The sequence below is a fragment of the Trachypithecus francoisi genome, unplaced genomic scaffold (assembly GCF_009764315.1).
Source record: "Trachypithecus francoisi isolate TF-2019V2 unplaced genomic scaffold, Tfra_2.0 Lachesis_group15, whole genome shotgun sequence".
NCBI lineage: Eukaryota > Metazoa > Chordata > Mammalia > Primates > Cercopithecidae > Trachypithecus > Trachypithecus francoisi.
The window spans coordinates 71,807,269-71,823,848 of NW_022681460.1; the positions used below are offsets into that span (position 1 = coordinate 71,807,269).

Consider the following 16,580-nt stretch of genomic DNA (forward strand, 5'->3'; position numbering starts at 1 on the left):
AGTTGTTCAATAATATTATCAACTCTATAACTAACCTGATGACAAAAAAGATGCTTGCTATTATGAAATTAATAAAACCGTTTGGTTAAAAAGACATTAAAGGAAACTAAACTTATCTGATTTGTTCACTACAGTAGCCCTCAAATGAAAGTCTTGGAACATTTTATTAATAAAAATAACCTTCAGGGTAAGTAAGTAATATGGTTTGGATTTGTGTCCCCACCCAAATCTCATGTTCAATTGAAGGAGGAGCCTGGTGGGAGGTGACTGGATCATGGGGATGAATTTCCCCCGTGCTGTTCTTGTGATAGTGAGTTCTCACAAGATCGGAGGGTTTAAAAGTGTGTGACACTTGGGAGGCCGAGGTGAGCAGACTACTTGAGCTCAGGAGTTGCAGATAAGCCTGGACAACATGGCAGAACCCCATCTCTACAAAAAATACAAAAATTAGCTGGGTGTGGTGGTGCATGCCTGTCATCCCAGCTACTTGGGAGGCTGAGGCGAGAATCGCTTGAACCCAGAGGTGGAGCTTGCAATGAGCTGAGATCCTACCACTGCATTCCAGCCTCAGCAACAAAGTGAGACAATGTCTCCAACAAATAAATAAACTCTGTGGCACTTCTCCTTTCTATCTTTCTCTCTCTGTCTTGCTGCCTTGTAAAGAAGGTGCCTGCTTCTTCTTTGCCTTCCGCCATTATTTTAAGTTTCCTGGTGCCTCCCAGTCATGCTTCACTACATTATCCCTCAAATGAACTATGAGTCAATTAAATCTCCTTTCTTCATAAATTACCCGGCCTCAGGTAGTTATTTATAGCAATGTGAGAACAGACTAATACAGAACGGAAGGGAGCAAAAGAGGCTTCCTGGAATCTTGAAAATGTTCTCTTTCTAGATGCTGATTTGAGGGTGTGTTTCACTTGCAAAAAGTCATGCACATTCTTACTTGTTATGCCTCCAGAAATTTTTCAGAAAAATTTTCCAGATCAAATTCTTCAATAAATTTCAATATATACTCTAAGAACTTAGGAAAAAAACATGACAGGGTCCTATTGTTAAGAATTACAGTGAACAATAGAAAAAAAAAGTGTATCCAACAAAATAATACTGCCAAAAAATATCTGATGAGTCTTACTTGGTTATCAGAAATTTGTTTGGTGAGTGGATCCCGCCGGGCTTGCTGAAGAATATAGAGTCGAGCCTCATATTTTCTCATCAGTTCTTCAGTCTCCTCCCTATGGTCATCCCACTGAAGACTGTCAATAATCATGTCCTCAAGCTGCTGCTGTCTTAGCTCAACACCATGCTGAGTGCCATCCCACTGGTTCTTGACCCTTTCCACTGAGGGTGGCATTATAAAAGAAAAAAAAAATTCCAACATGTAACTCTCAGGAGAAAGAAAAAATACCAGATATCAAATGTATCACAAATAAGTCTATGAACAGAAAAAAGAAAGAAGGCGAGCTGATAAAAACATTTTAAAGGAATTTTAATACACATCTGCCATCCTATACAATTGACATATTTCTGAAACCATGCTTGAGAAAAAAAAATCTTGAACTCTATTTTAAGTGCTCTAAAACAACTCACAAGAAAATACCTACTATTATAAACAGATACTGCCAAAACATTATAAAGAAAATAATTTTCTATTTAATTTTGTATTTATAGTTGTATTTATAGACCTGGTTTGATGAAGGTAGGGTTTAACAGTACTTCATGATAGAACTTTAAGACAGACAGTCACTTGTTACGCTCAAAGGAGATTTTTCTCAGGCAGTCTTGATTTTAGAAGAAAATGAACTGTGTAAGAATATTTTTGCATTTATTTTACTGTAGCAAGAAAATTTTCTAAAAGGAATTTTATATGTTCAAGTTCAAGAGAAACACTAAAAGTAAAAGACACTCATGTACTATGCACCCAGCAGCTCTTCATCATAAAAATTCCACACTGGTTCTTGTCCTTCCTCTTTTATTGTTGTTTATTTCTAGTCCTTTTACTCATTATCACCTTCTCTCTCTATTTCTCTTGTAGCTTCTTCTCTTCTCCTTTCTCTATTTTTAACATAGTTTTAAAGACAGAGAGATCTAAGGAAACTTTTTTTTTTTGAGCAAGAATCTTGATCCATCGCCTAGGCTGGAGTGCAGTGGCACGATCTCAGCTTTTGCCTTGCTGCATCCTCCGCCCCCGGGTACAAGTGCTTCTCCTGCCTCAGCCTCCCAAGTAGCTGGGATTACAGTTGTGTGCCATCACACCTGGCTAATTTTGTATTTTTAGTAGAGAACGGGCTTCATCACGTTGGCCAGGTCTCAAACTCCTGACCTGTCTGCTTCGGCCTCCCAAAGTGCTGGGAATACAGGCATGAGCCACCGCGCCCAGTTGGAAACTTAAATTTTTATTTTTTATTTTTATTTATATATATTGGTTTTGAGACGGTTTCTCGCTCTGTCGCCCAGGCTGGAGTGTGGCAACACGATCTCGGCTCACTGCAAGCTCCGCCTCCACCTCCCGGGTTCACGTCATTCTCCTGCCTCAGCCTCCCGAGTAGCTGGGACTACATGCATCTACCACCACGCCCGGCTAATTTTTTGTATTTTTAGTAGAGGCGGGGTTTCGCGGTGTTAACCAGGATGGTTGCGATTTCCTGACCTCCTGATCCGCCCGCCTCGGCCTCCCAAAGTGCTGGGAGGCCTTAAATCTTTTTTAAGTGCTACACCCAGCCTTAAATTTTGTATTAATCACTTCAGAGTTAGTTCGTAATCTTGAACTGAGGTACTAATAAACATTTACTTAGAATATCTGCAAGAGCCTGCTGATAATAAGTAGGTAGAATGTTAAAACCACACTGCTGGAAGATGCTTTGATTATCAGACAAAAAGAAAGGCTATAGTTAAATACCAGGCCCACGAGGAATGTAACGAAAACAAAACATTCCAGCTGAGTTATCATGGAACACTTTGGCAAAGTTCTTGGGATAATATATGGTTATAGTAAAACATAAAAGCTATCAACTGGCTGGGTGCGGTGGCTCACACCTGTAATCCCAGCATTTTGGGAGGCCGAGGCAGGTGGATCACCTGAGGTCAGAAGTTCAAGACCAGCCTGACCAACATGGTGAAACCCTGTTTCTACCAAACATTCAAAATTAGCTGGGCGTGGTGGCGGGTGCCTGTAATCCCAGCTACTTGGGAGGATGAGGCAGGAGAACTGCTTGAACCCAGGAGGCAGAGGTTGCAGTAAGCCAAGATTGCACCATTGTACTCCGGCCTGGGCAACAAGAGTGAAATTCCATCTCAAAAACAAACGAGCAAAAAAAAAAAGCTATCAACTTAAGGTTGTTCAAAAGGCCTTAAGTTATACTTACGTGACATCATTCTTTAAAACTTGCTCAATGAGACAATCTGTTTTATGATGTCGTAGCTGTTTAAATAAATTGCTTATGTTTTAAACTTAAGAGAGGACAAATCTATCATAATGTTCTGTCAGTTAAAAAGTTACATAAAGTACTTATGACCAATTCTATTACTAATAGAATCCTTTAACATTAAACAAATGAAACCAAAGACATCAAGCAAGAGTAAATATCACAGGTTTGTCATAAAAAATAATTGTCCCATTCATTGTGTGTTAAGCCCTAAAACCAGATTACTATTGGTAGCAGGACATTCCCGCTGAGAAGAGTTTTTCATATAATGAGGAGTGATGAAGGCTATAGAACGTCTACACACACAGAAATATTTATATATAGAGAGAAAATAGAGTGTGTACATTAAATAGGAAAGGGAAGATATTTAGGAGAAGGAAAGTCTTGTAAAAACGAATACACAAACAAACAAACACCTGAAAGAAGTTTTGGACAAAAACAGAGGTGATGAAAGAAAAAAACAAAACAAAACAAAACATCAAGATGATAGAAAAAGCAAACTGGGAATGGTTTTGTTGATAGTTTGGCATTACTAGAGCAGAGGAGCTCCCCTGTGATGTGAGGGAAACTGGCTCACTCCAAAGCTCCATAATAGGCACAATCCATCCATTCACAAAAAGAGAAAAGAAGGAAAATGATGTATTTAGTAAAAATAAGTCAACACTTTCAGACACTAAAAGTTCTTTTCTAATGTATCTCCTATAATACCCTTGTTGCTACCAGGAATTTTTTTGAAATCAAAACATACTTTTTACAGGAAGAGTAGCTGACTTCCTTCCCTTGAGAAAGATTAGGCTTTATCCTTCCAGTTTATATTTTGCCACAAGCATTTATTAGGTAGTTAATTTGTATTGGGAACTGTAAAAGGCCCAAGGGCAGAAAGATGGATATTCACAATCTATGGAAGGGAGAGAGAATTAAAGTAGTTGTGAGATCTATAATAAAGCTATGGGGGGGAAGGCCATAGAAGGAACTAAAAATAGAAATTAACATTCACCAGGGACCAGAAGAGGAGGGAAAGACATCACAAAGGGGGTGACATTTTAGCTGCTGCGTAGAATTTCACCTGGGAAGAAAAGGCCAAGAGAAAAGAAAAATAATGTGAATAAAGGTAAGAAGACTAGGAAATGTCAGGATATTTTAAAGAATAACAGCATAACTACAGGCTGGGCTGAGGGCTGAAGTGAGAGAAGGGGTAGTGGCAGCAGATTGTGACAATCCCTAGATGTCACTCTTGAGAATTTAGACTTCGTTTGCTATTGGTAGTACATTTCCACTAAGAAGGGTTTGTAGAAGCTAGATGCTTCTGAGCTAGAATGCAAACCCCAAGCAAGGATCTTTGTTTGCTATTGTTTTGTATGTTTATTTTTTGTTATTGTTTTCTCTCATTTTTAACTAAAGTATCCCCAAATTAATGTCAGTCACATAAGCACATAGTAGTTGTTCAATAAATATTTGTGGACTGAATTCTGGGTTGAGTTAGAAGACATAGTAAGACCTGATTTTAGACAATACAGTATAATGAGAGAAAGGATTTGCATTCTTGTGAGTTTCTCTTTTTTTTATTCCTCTAAAAGAAAGCCTAAGTTAAGAGAAGAAAACCCAACGTGTAAGTAATTACTTAAGAGTCGTGATCTTAATAATTAAGGGCTTCATAAGGTCATTGTAACAATGTTCACAAAAGATAAAAGCAAGGGAAAGCTACATTTCTGTATAAATAAAGAGTAACAAATATTAAACACTATTACTCTAAGTTGAATAATCTTTGAAAATGTGTGTGTGTTTGTGTGTGTGTGTGTGTGTGTGTGTGTCACTATTTGCAGGGAAAGTGGATGATGATACATAACTTTTTTAAAAAAAAACTTACATTTTTCTGTAATTGCTGTTCTCACATCGGAACTGGAAGCTTTATTTTTCAAATTCTGTGCCAACGTAAAAACATAATCGAGCTGAGGATGGCGCTGTTCTAAGTCAGCCTTTGTAATCTGTTAAGTAGAAATGATTATTCGGATAGGTTAATAAGCCATATGAGAAGAATAATAAGCAAAACAGATGTGCTGACATCAAAGTTGTCATTATTTTCCTTCTCTCCGGCACAGTGAGGCATCAGCAACGTGGCAGAAAATGAGTGCATGATTTAAAGTCCCGCATTCAAATCTCAGTTCTTCCATTTAGCACCTGAGTCACCAGGCAAGGACCTTTACCTCTCTGTGTTTTTGTTTTCACAAAAAAGAAATAATAAAATACTGACACCTCAATTACATCCAGCCTAAGGACATTAAATAAAGAAAAACCCTTCAAAAGCTGAAAAATGCCCTGAAAACATTAGCAGTTAGTGCTGCTGCTGATGCCTTGCATATCTGTTCTGTGTCAGATGTGAACACAAACTAATGTCATAGGGTTGGGGATGACATAGAAAAGTGCTAAGAGGAATAACTATAAATTAAATCCTCTTAGAAATGAAAAACTGCTGCTGTAGGTGGTTTGTCTCTCAGTGATGATAAATATGGGAGAAATGGTAACATCATCAGGAAAATCATGTGTGTTCAGTACAGAACTAATAACAGTTATAGAGACTAAAAAACAATTTACAAAAAATACAAATAGTGGCAAATGACTTTTTCCCAGTTCTTCCTCTTTACAAATTCACCAATTTTGTAGATTTCAGCTACTCCTCTGGTGTCAAATGATTGCTCACAACTTTCCATCCTAAATCCCAGGGCACATGAATGTTGATCACTTCCTTCTAAATGGCACAAGGACTCCTCACCACAACACGTCTGAAACTAAATCACTCAAACCCTCATTCACATTCCATGCCTTCTATTCCTTATTTCCACTAATTGCAACAGCATCATCTTAATCATTTCTGAAAGGGCTCTTTGCCTTGATTTAAGCAGTTCTTGCCTCCAATCCATCCTAGTCTTCTACTAAAGCAGAGCATTGCTATCATGGTTTCCTAGTCACAATTTTAAAAAAGAAAAAGAAATGGGAAGAAAATGCTTACCAATTTCTTACAGACTAAAAATCCAAAGGGCTTTGCACAGCCTGCAGGCTCCTTCACAAAGGGAACTTGAGCTGCTTTTCCTGCCTTGCTTCACACTATATTTTTTTTTTTTTTTTTTTTTTTTTTTTTTTTTTTGAGACGGAGTCTCGCTCTGCCCCGCCCAGGCTGGAGTGCAGTGGCCGGGTCTCAGCTCACTGCAAGCTCCGCCTCCTGGGTTTACGCCATTCTCCTGCCTCAGCCTCCCAAGCAGCTGGGACTACAGGCGCCCGCCACGTCGCCCGGCTAGTTTTTTGTATTTTTTAGTAGAGACGGGGTTTCACCATGTTAGCCAGGATGGTCTCGATCTCCTGACCTCGTGATCCGCCCGTCTCGGCCTCCCAAAGTGCTGGGATTACAGGCTTGAGCCACCGCGCCCGGCCCACACTATATTTCTTAATTGCACAAATGTTGGCCCTACTGTCCTTCGTGCCTCCTGTACCACATGACTTTATTCACTCTGTTCCCTATACCAGGAATGTCATCACTTTATCCTAGATACCAAAACCCCACACAGTTTGCTTTCCATCACTGGAGAAGGGATCCCCTTCCTCATCCCGGCTCCCCCAACAGGTTGCTTGTACTTGTCCTGAGGCTTTTATTAGACTCTTGTCTTGCCACGGTAATTTGTCAGCTCGTATGTACTCAGTGCCTCTGCCTTGATGTGGGCTTATTTGTAACGTGGGGATAGAAACAGTACCTACCTCACAAGATTATTACATAACTGAATGAGATAACATGTATAAAATACTTAGAAAAATGACCAGCACACATGAAGCACTTAATAAAAGTTAACAATAGCTGTTATTATTATTTTATTGTCAATTCCCAATTTCTACCTAATTCTTGTCAGTATCCTTGTACCACTCGCAACCCAGAACTTAGCACACACTAAATAGGGAAAAATAATTTTACAAATTAATATTAGATGGTACATGTATAGTAATAAAAGTATAGGAGATACTCACTTCTCAAATCAGAAATTAATCTCATTATGAAATATGTGTTGCAAAGGCACTTTAGGAGATTATCCTACATCACACAATAGGCATGAAATGTTAACACCAGCTTATGTTTATACTAATGTGTCTAGCTTTATGGTATCAGTTTTAGATTTTAAAAATGCACTAGGTCTTTAGTTTAAGTCATATCACAACAGTATAAATGCAAGAAAGGCTCTATGCTTTGTAGTTAGCCCTGGATGGTTGTTTGACAGATACAGAATTTTTTAAACCTCATTCTCTCATACTTTAGGATCAACAAAAGGGATTCAAACAGATCTGGTCTACCTCTGGGTTGTGGTGTTTCCATGATAAGCCTTTACACTATGCACCTACTTTCATTCGGGAAACGGTCTTATTGATCTCTTCTACATCCCCGACAGTGACAATGTTGGACTTCAGCATCTGGTCGATTAATACCAGCCAGTCGGCTAGTTCTGTTATAGTTTTATCAAGATCAGCAGGAATTGAAATTTCTGAAGTACGATGAGACTGAACAGGAATATCTGACGCAGATGATACTAGCACCACCTTTTGGACACTAGGATGAGCTGAAATAAAAAACGTAGCAAAAGAAAAATCAATCAACAGGATGTTTTAATTATGGTGGTGTCACGGTGACATGTGTATGTGTATTTAAATAAAATTTAGTTTAAGTAAAAAAATTCTAAGAGGTTATTTTTTCATACTGAAATGGCTATGGCATTACCTGTAATATCCGTATGTCTTTGGTAGCTATCAAGCTAACGAAACAGTTTTGCAACATTCTAGAATGTAATCAACACTGACACTGAGAAAAACTAAAAATAGAAATGTGGGAGAATTGGAAGTATTATTTTATTTTGGCAAGATGATTTTAATTATAAAGTCAACTTATTCAAAATTTTTATTCTTTTTTCATTTAACTTTATAATGTGAGCATATTTTATTCTTATTAAACACAATTGTGAATACCTACGTAATAACCTATACCCATATTCACTTTTATTTAACCCTTTGATATTTAGATTGCTCCTGAAATTTTATTTTAATTTTAAAAAAACTTGGAAGGAATATCTTTTTGTGTAGAGTATGTTGCACATTTCTGATCCCTATCTTAGCATAGATTTCCCAAGTAGAATTACTGAGTCAGGAAATACAAAAAAAGTATGTATTTAATATCCATTGCCACACTGATTGGTTTTGATACAATAAGTAGTTGAATTAGTAACTAAAACCATCTGTAACTGACTTCAGGTATGATATATTAGATGAGGCTTAAATAATTTTCTAAAATGTAGAGCCAATCTGTAAATTCAGCACAATCCTAATACAAATCCCAACAGGTTTGAGTGTAACTTAACAAAATCATTAATTGAAATTTCTGGTTATAAAATTAATATAGAAGAGAAAAGGACAAAAAACAGTCTTTTTTTTTTTTTTTTTTTTTTGGTAGAGGAATATGCCCTCCCAGATACTAAGTTATATTATTTAGCTAATAATTATTAACTCAGTATATTATGGACTGAGACATTTAAAGAGACCAACAGAAGAGAAGAGTCACAGTGTGTAGGTGGCAGAGAAATCTGACCTTTGCAGAGACTGAATTACAGATCAATGAAGAAGAATTTACTGTTCAATAAAGTGGTGACTCACGGCTGCAGCAGGGAAATGATGGGACTGATTTTAACCTCACATGCACCATAGAAAAATTAATTCTTAGTGGATTAAGGACCCAAATATGAAAAACAAAATTGTTAGTTAAAAATATGGAATATTTTTATTACTTCAGAGGACTGAAGTAGCTCTCAAACAAAACACAAAAAAAGGGAAGCTATTAATAAACTATTAATGCTTAAGAATTCCAAAGAGCACCATAAGTAAAGATTTTAAAAGCCTTCAAAACAAGAAAGGAGATGGTATTTGCAATGCACATTCCACACCAAGAACTGATAACCAAAATACTTTTTCTAAAACTTAAAAAATCGTCTAAAGACAATCCACAAAAGAGGAAATTTAAAAGGCAATAAAAATAAAAATGTGAAATAAATGTCCAACCTCATCTATAACTGAGATAGTACAAATTAAAAGGAAATACCCTACATCCAATGACCACCATCAGCAAAGTGACATCTGAGAAGCTCCAGGTTTCTAGAGACCCTTCCAAGGGTCGAGATGCCTACACTATTCCCATCAGCATATTGTTTGCCTTTTTAAGCTCATTCTCTCCCAAGTGTACAGTGTGTTTTATCTAAGTCTACATAACAGGTGATATCACAAGAGACCAAATGCAGAAGTAGAAATAAGAATACAGGTGTGTTCTATTAAGCTAGACATTTAAGAGATTTCAAAAAATATAAAACTGTAGCTTTTCCAGGTTTTTGTTTGTTTTAGAAAATAGAGTTGTTTTTTTGTTTGTTTGTTTGTTTTTTCTTTGAGATAGGGGCTCACTCTGTCACCCAGGCTGGGATGCAGAGGCATGAAAAGAGCTCACTGCAGCCTCAACCTCCCGGGTTCAAGTGATTCTCCCACTGCTGCCTCCTGAGTAGTTGGAACTATAGGCCTGCATCACCAAGCCAGGCTAATTTTTTTTTTTTTTAATTTTTTGTAGAAACAGGGTCTCCCTATGTTACCCAGGCTGATCTCAAACTCCTGGGCTGAAGTGATCCTCCTGCCTCAGCCTCCCAAACTCCTGGGATTATAGACATGATCCCCTGTGCCCAGTATCTTACGCTAATATGCTACAAAACATGCTATTTTTGTTAACATATAATAGCTTTATTATTATTATTAAAGAACTTAATAAATGAATTAATGGAAATGTTTTCTAGTTAGGTAAATATTGATAGATATCACTCACAAAAACAAAAGCTCTTTGAGAGTCCTCAATAATTTTTACAAGCGTAAAGGGGTCCTGAGAACAAAGTGTTGAGGTGCTGGTAATGCTGTAGAACAATAAGAACCCATCACACACAGCCAGTGTCAGTGTAAACTGGGTCAAGTAATCTAGACAGCACCCTAATGGCAGCTACTGAAGTAGAAGGCACCCATACGCTATAACCCAGTGATTCCGTCAATAGATACACACCCTACAGAATACCTCACACATCCTTCTGCCCAATCTTCACTTTTAACTTTTTTTGTAGTTAAAAAAAATTCATTGTTTTAATTCACCAAATACCTATCAAGAACCTATTATGTGTAAGGTACTATTCTAGATGCTGCAGGCATGGGAGTGTGCAAGACAAAGTTCGGGCTGAAGTGCAATGGTGCGATCTCGGCTCACTGCAACCTCCACCTCCTGGGTTCAAGCGATTCCCCAGCCTCAGCCTCCCAAGTAGCTGAGATTACAGGCACCCGCCACCAGGCCCGGCTAATTTTTGTATTTTTAGTAGAAACAGACTTTCACCATGTTGGCCAGGCTGGTCTCGAACTCCTGACCTCAGGTGATCCACCCGCTTCAGCCTGCCCAAAGTGCTGGGATTACAGGCGTGAGCCACCACGCCCAGCCAGAGCTTGCATTCTATAGTGAAAATGGATGTGTGTTATGAAGTAAAATCAACACAAGAAGACAAAGAGAGACAGGGTGTATCTGAGATACTGTGGGTAAAAAAGGGCTATCCTAGAAAGGGATATTTTAAGAAGAACTAAAGGAAGTGAGTATGTGAAACATGAAAATATCTGAGAGAAGAACACTTGGGGAAGACAAGAAGAATGGCAAGCACAAAGACCAGAAATGCATATGTTCCTGGCATGTTTGAAACAGCAAGAAGACCAGCGTATGTAAAACAGAATGAACAGAGGGAAAAGTCATAAGAAATGTGATTAGAGAGACAGGCAGATATGCATGGTGTTCTGGACCAAGACCAGACTTTGGAACTCATTTATGTGGATGGAAGTGATTAAAAGACTGTGATCAAAGAAGCGACACAATCAAACTTCTGTTTAGAAAGCATCGCTCTATCTGTTATCAGATGAGTAGGTCATGGAGAAGTACCGAGGCGAGAATAGAATCAGGATGATGAGTTAGGGGTATATTCCAATAATCTAGATAGAAAGATGAGGGTGTTCAAGACCATGGAAGTAGGTAGAATGGAACATGGAAATGATGCTACTTGCTGATGGCTTGAATATTAATTCCAGAGAAGAGCTGAGGTTGACTCCAAGTTTACTGGCCTAAGGACTGGGTGAATCATCTACAGTTTAAAAAAAAAAAAAAAAAAAAAAAAAAAAACAATGTCTACAGTTCTGGGACTGGTAAGCATAGGTACAGAAGAGAATTTACAGGATTGTAGTATATCCAATGTTATGTAATATTGTACATCCGTTTAAATGAGTAAATTAGAACTACATGCATCAAAAGGTATGGCAATAAGGATGATCCAGTAGAGTATTAGAGAAAGAGGATATGTAAGCAGCCCAGAGAAGGTGGGATCCTATGCATAAGTGGAGGAGTTTGTCTTAGAAAGGAAAAGAGATAAACTAGCCGGGCGAGGTGGCGGGCGCCTGTAGTCCCAGCTACTCGGGAGGCTGAGGCAGGAGAATGGTGTGAACCCGGGAGGCGGAGCTTGCAGTGAGCTGAGATCCGGCCACTGCACTCCAGCTTGGGCGACAGAGCGAGACTCCGCCTCAAAAAAAAAAAAAAAAGAAAAGAGATAATAACCCTTTCTCTGAACAGGAAGGAAGTATGTAGAGTGCATGAGTACAGCTTCAGGTAGTTTGATGGATTCTCAGGTGGGAAAACGAAAAATATTTTATCTGGAAAAAAAAAAACTTTTTAATTTTTTCTCATTAAAAATGAGATGAGGTCATTAGTTGAGAAATGAGTACCAAGGAGTACTCAGAAGAAAGTATGGTAAGACTGTCTCTTAGTGCTGAGTGCTTATTTGAGATAGATAGTCATAGCTCTGAAATGAGTACAGTCAGCAAGGTGTTGGCAAGGATGAACCTCAAAAACATTATGCTAAGTGAAAGAAGCATCGTACGATTCCATTTATATGAAATATCCAGAATAGATAAATCCATGGAGACAGAATGCAGATTGGTAGTTGCCAGGGGCTGGGAGTAGGAGGGAATGAGAAGAAACTGCTTAATGAGTAAGAGGTTTTACTTTGGAGTGATAGAAATATTTTGGAAGTAGATAGAAATAGTGATTGTACAACATTTTGAATGCATTAAATGTCACTAAATTGTTCACTTTAAAATAGTTAATTTTATTTTCTAAATATAATGTTAAAAAGAAGAAGGAACTGCATTAAAACATTGTGTAGGAGGAGAGAGACATACTAAGATTAGCTTCAGGTCTCAGGCCCGTCCCAAGAACAAAAAACTTGTTAAAAATGAGCCATCCACCTAATGGAAGTTGTAGCTTCACTGTTAGCTTTTTATACTTCTAAATATGTATTCAAATTTCCCTGCTCTTTTACCATAATGAAGTTTTAAAAAGAAAGATAACCCATGACGATTTTATAAAATGCATCAAATCCGTTCCCTATGATTATGGAGTTGAGTTTGTATTTGCAAAGCAGCAGTACCCAAATGTCAACTCAAGTGTTCTGAATATTCATCAAGAAACTTGATCAGGCCCCCAGGTATTTTTTGTGCAAATTTCCAGAAAGACAAGTAATAAAGAACACAAACATGGCCCTCAATTAGCTTGCAATCTCAAAAAATGAAAAAAAAAAAAAAAAAAAAAGTCTTGTCTCTCATCACTTTTTCCAAAACTTGAGGGGAAGGAGGAGGAGAAGAAGAAAAGAAAAATAAGAGGAATAAGAGAAATAAATAGGACCGGAAAAAAAAAAAAAAAAGAGGCGGAAGAGGTAGAGGTGGAGGAGGAGGGAAGAGGTAGAAAGCAGAAGGTGGACATGGAAGTCAAGGAGGAGGAGAAGGAGGAGGGAGAAGAAAAAAGCAGGGAGGAGCAATAAAAAGAATCAGCAGAAGCAGCTGGCAGGGTGTGAGTGGACAGTTAGTTAGTCACATTTGGGGTTTTGCCACGTGACTCAACAGAGGAAGAGCAGGGCATGATGGTTCAAAAAATCTACAAGGCAGTGGCGACAGTGGCTATGGGGCAGCAGCCTGCTATCTAATCTGGATAAAGAGAGAAGGAAATAGTGGAAAACATTCTTCTTTCTCCACATTCAAGTGAGAAGTATTTGTCTCCTAGCATGGAGAATGCTTCTAAATCCCCATCTCCCACCTGCTTCCCAGGATATCTAAGCCTTTTGTTCTCAGTCACAATCAAGGTCTAATTACATATCCTAACCAAGCTCACATTAACACAGCAAGTTATAGCTGATTTCCTGCAAAGCTGCATGGACCCTGAAAACTAGTCCCCAGTTTTTGCACCTAGCCTCTCATCTTCCCTTCAGCAGGACCTGTGGATGCCCAGGTAGCCCTGGAGTCCAGAGAAAGGCCAGCCTTATCTACCATGAGAACAAATGCCTTGCCCATACTGGGCAGCCAAATGTGTCTTGGGTTTAAGAAGATGTTTTCTTCAAATCATTGAAAGTAGATTAAATAAAGAAAATGGCACAATGTTACTAAATAAGTCTTTCTAATTCATACATGAGGCTCATATCACAAAATTTTACTATATTGATTTTTAAAAAAAATTTGTTAAAGATAAACTATATCTTACCAACAATCCTTGTCTGTGAAACAGAACTGGGCTCCTGGATGCACTCCTTCAGGGTGGTAGGCACTTCTCTGCAAATCTACCACATCAGGACAAACAGAAAGAGAAAAATACTATATAAATAAAGATGGCTATAGTTCAAAAGAGGAGGTGTTATTCTGAATGGCAGCTCTGCCACTCTTCTTCCCCTAACCACCTAAACTTCTGGCTGTACATTCACTCTCCACTGCAATCTTGTTTGAGCCCCTAACTCTGCTGACACTGCTATCAAAAACACCAACCAGTCCTTAGCTGTCCTGACCCATGTGTACCCATTAATGCTGTCCACTCCCCCTCGCTGGAATTCTGTTATCACTCTGCAATGCTGGCTTTCCTCCTGCCTCTCTGGCTGGCTCTCCTCAATTTCCTTCACCAGCTTCTTTTCCTCTGCCCATCCATCAAATACCAATATCCTCCAGGGTAGGTGTGTTGCTCATCTAGCCCTTCACCCTGGGCTCTCCCTGAGTCCTGGTTTCCAACGGTTTCAGGAATCAAATAGAGTTTTGAGAGGCTAAAGACTGCCCCAAATATATCTTCAGTCCAGCCCTTTCTGTGAACTAGATATTCAGACATGTCCAAATCTGAATTCCTTTTCCCTGTCTTCCCTGATACCCATTTCATAAACTCTTCTGAAGATTCTAACTAATTTTTCTGTATCAATTCTTAGGATCACTCCATCTATCTCTGTAGTAAAACTATAGCAATGTTTCAAAAATATGACTTTCCTCTGCTTAAAACCCATCAATAGCTGCCCACTACCCTCAAAGTGGTAGACTGTTTGCAACATGGAGCTCAAATTCCTTGTGATGCACAGTGAGTCCTCCAGGCTCTCATCTCTGAGAACATCCCTCAGCCTTTCATTCTACATTGAGCTACTTCCTGGACCTATATATACACTGTGCTCATTCTCTATCTCTTCCAGACACTTTCATTTGCCACTTCTCTCTACATTGCCCTTTCCTTCATTCTTCACCCAACTAATTCTTATTCATCCTTCATAAATTAACCGGAATGTGATCTTTTCAACAAAACCCTCCACAGCTACTCCTCAAAGCCAGGCAGGTGCTCCACCTTTATGTGCCCATCAGTACCTGGATGTTAGAATTGCTTGTCTACTGGTCTCATCCATGATAAGCTCCTTGAGTTAGAAGGAATGCCATGCTCTTTAATGCATTCCTATCTCTTAAAATGATACCTGGCAGAAAGTGAGACTCCAATAAAAACCTATTGAGTGAATGAATGAGTGTATGAATGAATGAAATATCCCATGTTAGAATTAACCAAAGTATGTTTGTTGAGATTTTCTGCACAATGAGCATTCTTAGCCCCAGATATTCATAATTCACCAAAGTGAACTATATTAAAATCTACATGAAATCCTGCAATAACAAAAGCTCTAGCTTTGTCTGACATAGTGCACCCAAATTAACCACTGTACCCTTTTCTGCAGAATACCCACTGATACCCTTCGTGTTAAATAAATATGTGTGCTCTGACTGAATATGGACAGCCTTTCTGGCAAGGGACACAAGACCTAATATGTCTGGAAAGGAATGTAGGGGAGAGAGAGCAGTGGATATTGTAGGAGAGATCAGATGATGCCAGGCCATGAGAAGTCTTATAAGCCAAAAATGCATTTTGGCTTTGACCCTGAGCAAGAGAAAACCATTGGTGGACTTTGCTCAGAGAAGTCACTTGATCTGAACTGTGTTTTAACCAATCATATTGACTGCTTTGTCTAGAACAGAATAACAAAGGGCAAAGGAAGAAGCAGGGGAGATCAGTGGGGCAGACTTTGTAGTCATCAAGGCAAGACATAATGGCAGGCTTGAAACAAGTTAGTGGCAATGGGGGTCGTGAGAAGCAGTCAAATGTATGATATTTTTTGACCTAAGAAGAGTTGAAAGAATTGTAGTGGAAACATCTATGTGCCATCTGACATCTACAACTGTCAAACTTCTGCTACGTTTGCCTTCTCATATGTAGCCATCTGGCTAGCCTATAAACCATCCATCCAGTAGATATGCACTTTCAAGGAAAAGCTGATAATGGTGACTGAGGTATAGTTTTTGGTTTGGGGGTTTTCTTTGCTTCTTTTTGTGATAGAATTCATATACCATAGGATTGACTCCAATGTTTCTGACTTAAGTAATAATAAGGATGAAACTTCCATTGACTAAGGTAGGAGATGTACATGAAGGCACAGAAGGGAGAGGGATAGCAAGAGCTTGATTGTGTATGTTAGTTTGAGGTGCCTACTAGACATTTAAGGAGAGATGTTGAGCAGGTAGTTGTATATGCAAGTCTAGAGTATGGAGAAAGGTCCAGACCAGAGATACACATGTGTGAATCACAGTGACTCAACAGGCAGTGAGACCAGATCAATAAAGCACCTGTATCATTAGTTATAGAGTAATAGCTACCATTTAAAGAGGATGAGAGAGAAAATGCCTGATATGGAG

General features: G+C 38.6%; 1 protein-coding gene across 8 annotated transcripts in view; it reads right to left on the bottom strand.

The window, feature by feature from the left end:
- Positions 1-16,580, bottom strand: part of UTRN (utrophin) — a 596,706-nt gene that overhangs the window by 316,447 nt on the left and 263,679 nt on the right. For all 8 annotated transcript variants that reach the window (XM_033235159.1, XM_033235162.1, XM_033235163.1 and 5 more), the window contains 4 exons: positions 14,083-14,158; positions 7,803-8,017; positions 5,290-5,407; positions 1,133-1,338 (listed from right to left, as the gene is read on the bottom strand). In XM_033235159.1, coding sequence (XP_033091050.1) covers positions 1,133-1,338; positions 5,290-5,407; positions 7,803-8,017; positions 14,083-14,158 — 615 coding nt within the window. The remainder of the gene's footprint in view (positions 1-1,132; positions 1,339-5,289; positions 5,408-7,802; positions 8,018-14,082; positions 14,159-16,580) is intronic.